The sequence below is a fragment of the Euleptes europaea genome, chromosome 7 (genome assembly GCF_029931775.1).
Source record: "Euleptes europaea isolate rEulEur1 chromosome 7, rEulEur1.hap1, whole genome shotgun sequence".
Classification (NCBI taxonomy): Eukaryota; Metazoa; Chordata; class Lepidosauria; order Squamata; family Sphaerodactylidae; genus Euleptes; species Euleptes europaea.
Genome location: NC_079318.1, coordinates 5,875,859 through 5,884,996, shown reverse-complemented (window position 1 = coordinate 5,884,996; position 9,138 = coordinate 5,875,859). Strand labels below are relative to the sequence as shown.

At 39.7% G+C, this 9,138-nt stretch overlaps 1 protein-coding gene across 1 annotated transcript in view; it reads right to left on the bottom strand.

Annotated features, from left to right (window-relative positions):
- Positions 1-854: 854 nt before the first annotated feature.
- Positions 855-9,138, bottom strand: part of LTV1 (LTV1 ribosome biogenesis factor) — a 33,083-nt gene continuing 24,799 nt past the window's right edge. Inside the window, exons 8-14 of the mRNA XM_056852581.1 lie at positions 8,379-8,523; positions 7,824-8,076; positions 3,334-3,461; positions 2,549-2,697; positions 2,215-2,267; positions 1,384-1,584; positions 855-984 (exon numbers count right to left, since the gene is read on the bottom strand). Coding sequence (XP_056708559.1) covers positions 871-984; positions 1,384-1,584; positions 2,215-2,267; positions 2,549-2,697; positions 3,334-3,461; positions 7,824-8,076; positions 8,379-8,523 — 1,043 coding nt within the window. The 3' untranslated portion in view covers positions 855-870. The remainder of the gene's footprint in view (positions 985-1,383; positions 1,585-2,214; positions 2,268-2,548; positions 2,698-3,333; positions 3,462-7,823; positions 8,077-8,378; positions 8,524-9,138) is intronic.

The following is a 9,138-nucleotide window of genomic DNA, read 5'->3' as shown; positions in this document are numbered from 1 at the left end:
CCAAGGGTGCTTTTTGTGTACAGAAAGCAAACTGTAAGTAGCTGGCTGTCCTTTGGAGGCTGTGCCACTTGTATAGTAGTAAACAATGTCATAAGAGGAAAAAGTTCTAGAGCCACTTTTCACTCTGTCAAAAACAGTATAACCAGGGAAGGAAATACACTGTTGCAAATGCTGAAAAATGATTGATACTGGATTAAGAAATTAAATGTCAATTTTTAAACTTCTATCAACCCATCACATTTTTATTCCACCTGTTCTCCAAGAACCTCAGAACAGCATAAATGGTTTTTCTTACTCAATTTTTTATTTATATAATAGTCTTTGAGCCCTTTGACCATTTACTATACTATATAAATAACTTATAAGTGTGTATCTTTATTATAGACAAATTATGAGGTTAACCATACAATTCCATTCTATGCCCAAATGCAATCAAAGGGCTTAGAATGATTCCACATAGGATTGCACTGTAAATCAGCATACGACTTCCTCTTCTCAGGAGTGAGAATGCACAATAATTCATGTGATTTTATGTGTTACGTTGTTAAAACCAGTAGTTGTCCCAGCTTCTAATGGTATTTTTGGTTCTTCTGGAATTGTGGTTCTGCCAGATTGTGTTACAATACAGCTGCATACAGCACCAGAATAATCCAATAATACAGCTTTTTCAAATAGAAAGAGCCCTGTCATCTCTGCCAGATACTTCTTTATGTGGAGTCTGCACTATTTTGTAATGAATATCAAGTCACAATTTTGCTAGAAGATACTATTCTGTGTCAGGACAGACTGAAGATGAGGGAAGTAGCCGTTTCAGAGATACCAGCAAAGAACAAGGTGTTTAACGTCCTTTGTAGGAAGCAGTTAATCTGATTATGACAATTTCAGCCCTTGAATGTTCTGTTGCAGGTTGAGCAGCTCTCTCTGTTGTCTTGATTTCTCATGTTTGAAGGTCAACTTGTTTGCTTTCTTCTCTATCCTGCGTTCCTGTACAGAGAAATTGGTATATTGATAGCCGTGTGCATAGAAAACTGGCATAATTCAACTTTTAATGAGTTGGACTGGCTCATTTAAATACCTTCCATAAAGATTATAGCAAATACAACACACCAATGCTAACACATCTTCCACAACCATTACCCAGCAGGTACAGAGCACACAATATCTGCTCTATTGTTCTCTTTGCTGTGCTTGTGCTAGAAAAATGGCACATAAGGATGGGCAACATCTAGAGGTCAGCAGTACCCTACGACCCTTCCTGCATATTCCAGTTCTTGACTTCCAACATTTCCCCCTATTCTACCGTCAAAATTTAAATTAAATAACCTTGTTCAAAAACAGCAGTTTTGTACTGATATTCATTACTAAAAAGCAAAATAAAGTTACTTTGCGTTCTTCTTTGATAGCTTGTTTTCGGGCTTTGTGATCCTCTTTGCTTTCAGTTTTGGGACGTGGTTGTGTTGATACTCTTGGCAGGTCACTGTCATTAATCATCTGCATGCACTCAGTCTGCTTAGCTGTAAGTCCTCTTTTAGGCAAAACATCCAGCGGGATTCCAGTCTTATTGGACACTCTGATTGGTTTCGGCTTAAAACAACAACAAACATACACAAGAGCCTGCTTACTTTGCCAACGTGATACTTCTCCATTTCATGTGTAACCCATCAACTTAAGAAGTTTACAGGTTTTCTCAGAGGAACTATTCAGTTGCCCAACCCAAATTCATTTGTCAGATCCAAAAATAAATCCAACAAAAACTATAGGGCTTAATGGTCAAATCAAATGTTCAAACAAAACAATTGTTCAAACAAATGTTCAAACAAAACAAAACTTGCTGAAAAAAATTGGTCAGTTGCAAAGTAGGATAGTATCAGTCATTCCACAAAAAGATAAAACGATTTATTGAAGCAATGCCCATGATTACTATTTGCTATGGTGTGAAATCACTTTAGCAACAGTTTTCTAGGAACAGTGGTTATAAAACTATGTGTGCTTTCAATCTGAATGAGAATATGTGATGCTGCAATAGAAAACAAAGGACACAGTAGCCAGTGTTGATCAGTTATTCTGGAGCCAGTGACAAATGAATCTAAAAAACCTCCTTTGTTCTCCCAAAATACTTTAAACACTTCAATATCTCTCCCCCTCCCTCTCTCTATAAACTAATCACATCCACCATGCAAGTTTAACATGGAATAGAATGAAAATCTAATTTACCTTTTGTGGAACTTCAATAAGTTTTGGATGATTGTATAAGTTTGAATAGGTACCTGAATGAGAAAAAAACATGTAAGTGTGACCATTCACGGATTTCCCGTCCCCAAATTATAAAGGATTGCTATAAATTCTAATACCCTATTGCAAAACTTTACATGCTGTTAATCCATCAAAGACTTGCCTTGATAATGAAAGCAAGTACCTGTCAGATACAAACACCACAGCAGAAACAGTATAAAAAATCATAATAACTCTTTTGCTCTGAACAAGAGCAGCATCATAATCTTGCATTGTTTACCAATTTGGGGAAAAATACATAACTCTCAACACTCACTTAAAATAGATTCACAGTCCCATTTTTCTTTGGGTTCCACTGTAATTAAAGTTACAATTTCCTCTTCTTCTTCATCTGCTTCTTCTATTGTCTTATTCAGGAGCAGCTCTGAATCCTCCCCAATTTCAAGGTCATCTGGTTTCACACAGCTTATAAAGGAACACACACACAAAAGGCACATGGAGACTTTAATTGAATTATGATTCGACTTAAAAATGAACTATCCCCTATTTATAACATAACCTGTAAATCAGAAACAGATTTTATAGTGATTACAGTAGGTATATATACAGCACAAGGGCACAGAATGCATATTGTTTTGGAAGAGTGTACTTTCCTCTCCACATTCAAGCCACAGTAAAATATGCTTGTTTCAAATGAGCTTAAAATAATAGCCTATAACTCAGATATATCTAGATATTAGAACCTTTCCACCTAGCAATATATCATTGGCAAATAGTTCTAACCAATCCCTACTTTGTTGCTTCATCTTTGACGGCAAAGACAACAAAGGTCACCAGCATCTATAAAAATACATGTTATTTGAGAAACCCAGTTACTACTGGGTATGCTTAGGGACTTGAGTCAATGTATCTGGGAACGCAGTGATAGATATAACAGACCTGAGAACTATAGCACTCCTGATACCCAATGTGGCAAGCAAGCCTAGAATCAAATCACATGTACAGATTGCGTGAGGAGCTCTTTGAGATCCACAAATCCATGCATATTGGGAATTAAACCTAATCGAGTGAATTACTAAAAAGCAAGAACCTTCTACATACTCCTTTGCTTTCTCTTTGTAGTAGTCATTCAAGACTTCCTGTAGCCGAGCACTGTCACTCTGAATGAAGCCTTCCAGTTCTGCATTATCTAATGCTCCAATTTCATCATCGTCAAACTGTTCGAAAAACTAAAAATGAAAAGCACAGCATTAACATGAATACAACAAGAATTAATCACTACTAGATTAAGTATGTGTATCTTGGTTGGATTTTACAAGTCTGGTTAGCTGGATGAGCTCCATCTGTTTTGAAGGCACCAAACCTCCTGCCTGCTTATAAAAAAATGTCTGAGATGTGAACGATATTTTGTATATCCACCCCCTACAGATGTTAAGTACTTCAAGATTACTTCTGTGACTTCCTATTGTATTTTCTTATTTCATCCTGCACTAGGATGCACAGTTTTCCTAACAGTTAGGGTGCCTTTGCCCATTGTGAGTGAACTGATTACTTTTGGATTGGATCCTGTTTTGAACCAGTGTTTGTGAAATTCCCCCTCCCCCTAAATCAGCCTGATGGATTTACACTCTAGTGCATCTCTGTGGATGAGCTCTGACTTGACCAAAGCTGGAATAAATCTTGTTCAGTCTTTGAAGTGCCACAGGACTCCTGATCTATACTGTACTGCAGACTAACATTAATTCCCCAACAGAAGCAATATAGCTGGAGATACTGGGTCTTAAAATTTACATATAAATGGGGGGTACATTTAAATGGAGTACTATCACCCACTTAATCAAACCCTTGAGAATAATCTCAAAGTGGAGAAGAAAAAAAGGGAGGTGACTAACGCAGATAATGTTGTGATACTGGGTGACTTCAACTACCCTCACATTGACTAGGTAAACATGTGCTCAAATCCTGCTGTAGTACTGAGATTCCTAGACAACAGAAATGACTGTGCACTGGAACAGTTGGTCACAGAGCCAACCAGAGGGGTAGTGATCTTGGACTTGGTTCTAAGTGGGGCTCAAGACAGGGTCACTGTTGGGAACAATGGCCATGCAGCGTGGTGTAGTGGTTAGGAGCAGTGGACTCTAATCTGGTGAACCAGGTTTGATTCCCCACTCCTCCACATGAAGCCAGCTAGGTGATCTTGGGCTAGTCACTGTTCTCTTCAAGATATCTCAGCCTCACCTACCTCACAAGGTGTCTGTTGTGGGGAGGGGAAGGGAAGAAGACTGTAAGTCAGTTTGATTCTCCTTTAAAAAAGGTAGAGAAAATTGGCATATAAAAACCATCTCTTCTTCTTTTCAGCATTAATGTCAAAGGAAATTTCCCCCTGAAGTCCAAAAAACTAATATTTGATTTCAAAACAGGGGATTTTTTTTAAAAATGAGGGGACTAGTGAGAAGGAAGCTGAAAGGGAATCTCAAGAGGCAAATCCCTAAAGGATGCTTGGAAGCTATTTAAAACTACACTAACAGCCCATTCCTGAGGCACGCCAGTGGGTGCGCCCAAAGCCCTTAGGAGGACGATGAAGGCTTCTGCTGGCACAGGGGCCCACAACGCTGGCGCCCGGAAGGTGCATGCCAGCGTGAGTGGCCCCTGCGCCGGTGTGCAGGCCCGGCCGCTGGTCCCCGCTGCAGCAGCACTGGGCCTGGCTGTCGCCACAGCCTCCCGCCAGCCTCTGGCTGCCGGAGCCGACATTAGTCAGCCTCCTGAGCTGTTTCGGCTCAGGAACGCCCCCTTTTTTTGGCGTATCTCTCAGTTGCAACCCTATGCACTATAACTGAAACCCAGATAGAATGCATTCCCCAGGTTAAGAAATATACTGCCAAGTCTAAAAGGATGCCTACATGGTTAATGACCCAAGTCATGGAAGCCATACAATACAAAAAGTTTCCTCTTTAAAGTGGAAGGTCTGGCCCAATGAAGTGAACAGAAGGGAGCACAATGTGTGGCAAAAGAAGGAATGCAAAAAGGAATAAGAGGAGCTAACTGCTAAAAGCATCGAGACAAACAATAAGAATTTCAAAATATTGTCGAAGGCTTTCACGGTCAGAGTTCATTGGTTCTTGTAGGTTATCCGGGCTGTGTAACCGTGGTCTTGGAATTTTCTTTCCTGACGTTTCGCCAGCAACTGTGGCAGGCATCTTCAGAGTAGTAACACTGAAGGACAGTGTCTCTCAGTGTCAAGTGTGTAGGAAGATATAGTCAGAAAGGGGTTGGGTTTGAGCTGAGTCATTGTCCTGCAAAAGTAATGTGCTAATCATTGTCCTGTAAGTATCAAGATAATGTGCTAATGACGGTGTGGTATGTTAATATGGAACCATTGTATCCTGAAGTGATCTGTTAATGTGTGAAGTCCAAAGCTAATCTCCATGACTATTGTTGACTATAGTCTTTGTTAGTCTGGAGGTTTTTAGGACAGGAAGCCAAGCCTTATTCATTCTTAAACTCTCTTCTTTTCTGTTAAAGTTGTGCTGATGTTTATGAATGTCAATGGCTTCTCTGTGCAATCTGACAAAATAGTTGGTAGAATTGTCCAGTCTTTCAGTGTCTTGGAATAAGACCCTGTGTCCTGTTTGTGTCAGTCCATGTTCAGCCACTGCTGATTTCTCAGGTTGGCCAAGTCTGCAGTATCTTTCATGTTCTTTTATCCTTGTTTGTATGCTGCGTTTTGTGGTCCCGATGTAAACTTCTCCACAGCTGCAAGGTATACGATATACTCCTGCAGAGGTGAGGGGGTCTCTTTTGTCTTTTGCTGATCGTAGCATTTGTTGTATTTTCTTGGTGGGTTTAAACACTGTTTGTAGGTTATGTTTTTTCAAAAGTTTCTCCATCCTATCAGTGACTCCTTCAATAAATGGCAAGAATACCTTTCCTAAGGGAGACTGTTTTTCCTGAGTTTTCTGATTTTTGTTTGGTTTAATGGCCCTTCTGATTTCATTCTTGGAATAGCCGTTTGCTAGCAGTGCGTGATTTAGATGATTAGTTTCTTCCTTGAGAAACTGTGGTTCATAGATTCGTCTTGCACGGTCCATTAATGTTTTGATTATTCCTCTTTTCTGTCGGGGGTGGTGGTTGGAGTTTTTGTGTAAGTAGCGATCTGTGTGAGTTGATTTCCGGTAGACCTTGTGACCTAACTGAGAGTTTGTTTTACGGATGACAAGGGTATCAAGAAATGGGAGTTTACCCTCAATTTCCTTTTCCATGGTAAACTGAATGTTTGGATGGATATTATTAAGATGGTTTAGAAAGTCCATTAATTTTTCTTCACCATGGCTCCAAATAGTAAATGTATCATCTACAAACCTGAACCAGACTGTAGGTTTGTAAGGTGCCGATTCTAATGCTGTCTTTTCAAAATATTCCATGTAAAAGTTTGCTATTACTGGACTGAGTGGACTTCCCATAGCTACTCCATCAATCTGTTCATAAAATTCTTGATCCCATAGGAAATAACTTGTTGTCAAACAATGGTGAAATAAGGTTATTATATCTTCTGGAAAAATCTGGTTAATCAATGAGATTTTCTTTAAATCTGGTTAATCAATAAGAATTTCTTTAAATATATCTGAAGTAGGAAACCAGCCAGAGAAGCAGTTGCGCCTTTGGATGACCAAGGAATAAAAGGATTGCTAAAGGAAGATGGGAAGAAAAATTAGAAGAAAAGCTAAATTAATTCTGTGCATCTGTTTTCGCTGTGGAAAATGTGGGTCATGTACCCAGGCCACAGTGACTATTTTCAGGAAGGAAGTCTGAAGAACTGAGGTGACAACAGATGAAGTTCTAGACTTACTGAGGAAGTTAAAACCAGTAATTCTCTAGGACCTGATGGCATATAATTCAACTATGAAATTGTTGATCTACTAATCAGTACATGTAACTTAAGGCAATCCCCTAGGGTGTTCAAGGAAAGAGATTTTCAGGGGTAGTTTGCTATTGCCTGCCTCTGCATAGCAACCCTAGACTTCCTTGGTGGTCTTCCATCCAAACACTGCAGCTCACCGACTTCTATAGTCAGGGATCCACAAACTTTCCCGGATGATGACAGAAGGAAGGTATAGGGAAACCCGTCCTTGTTTACATATATTAGCTGTAAATAACCACACAATATCTTCATTGTCTCCACATTTCATAGTAACAAATGTAAACAGTGAAAAAAATAGTTTTGAAAACAGCAGCTGTATAATAGCCAGCATGATATAGTGGTCAGTGTCAGACTAGAATCTAGGAGACCCAGGTTCAAATCCCTGCTGTGCTATTGAGGCTTCCTGGGTGACCTTTGGCCAGTCACAAACACACACCCTTATCTACCTCACAGGGTTGTTGTGATGATAAAATAGAAAAGAGTGACATAAGCCACTTTGGGTTCCCATTTGGGAGAAAGGTGGGTATAAATGAAGTAAATAAAGTATGATAATTAACAAACTGTGGTGTCTTGTACCCTGCAATTTATATCCTGGGATCATTAGAAGAAATAAGTTCAAGATGAGTAGTAGCTTACAAGGATACTCCAAAGTTTGCCAAAATTATTTCCTCACCTTCTCAAATCTCTCATCCAGAAGGGTCAACTGTTCATTCCTTTTTATTACTGCAGAGGTCATAGAATATTCTGTGAAACGGCTCTTGGTCTCTTCTTGCATGAAAAGAAATTCTTTCATCTCTCCTCCAATTTCACTGCCGTCTGACAAAGGACCCTCAGAATCATACTCTCCATCACTACGAATGTTCTTTCCATCCATCTCCTCTTCCTCCATGTCCTCCCATTCATCTTCATCTCCAAATTTAGATTCCCTGTGAACAGCAATAAAAACAACACATAAGCTATCTGGGGTATATGGCACTTTTCTTACACCACTAAAGTGATGAAGTCAGTCGCTTGACAAACCATTGTTTTCCTGTTTCGTAGATGGACAAGTGCAAGTGAGGTAATTTTGGCATGACTGAAAATCTAAGGAGATTGAACCCAGATTTGCAAGTGGTCACTGTCACCTAAGAATTAGACATCATTATTGTTTCACCTAGTAGCAGGGTTTCCCTCTTTTCTCCCCACTACAATTAATAAACAATGCAGTAACATATTTCCATTCCATTACCAATAGCCTTTCTCTTTCTGCTCTGTGCTCCCAGGTTTATTAGCATTTAAAACGAAGTCATCTTCAAGAAGATTATCTGGATTGTCAAAATCAAAATCATCATCAAGTGCAGCAACAATGTCGGGGTCAAAATCCAGCCTGGGCCCTAATGAAAGATGAAATCACACATTAATAAAGTTAAAGCCTTCAAACCATTTTATTGCTAACATTCACTGTTTGTGTGAGTCATGGCTGATACCAATTCAACAGTGGAGGGAGACTGAAGAAATTCCTATGTATCTTGAAAACAAAATGAGCTACTTAAGCTTGTGTCCCTTTAGTTTTTCACAGTCATTTATGTATTTAAAATATTTACATCCCCCCCTTTCCTTGTAGCTCAAGGTGGCTTACAAAGTATGATTTCAAACATGCAGAATAAAGTAAACTTCCCCCTAAATCGGCCTGCGGTCTAACCCATTAGAAGCCCTGGTAAGTAGCATGGCCCTTGCAGAGCCTGCTGAAAATTTCTCGAGATGGTACCCCCCTCACCTTTGCAGAGACCCTCCTCTTTCACAAAGCGGAAGCTACAATGGAAAAGTGTGCTGGCTGATGTCAGGTGAGTTGTTGTAAGTGGAGGAACACCCAGCAGGTAGCAACATGAGGACTGCAACTAGCACACGGGGACATATGGGAAGAAACAGACATCTGAGCCCCAGGCTGTGAAGGGCTGTAAAGGCCATAATCAGCACACTGAACTGAATTCAGAAATACTGGCAGCAAA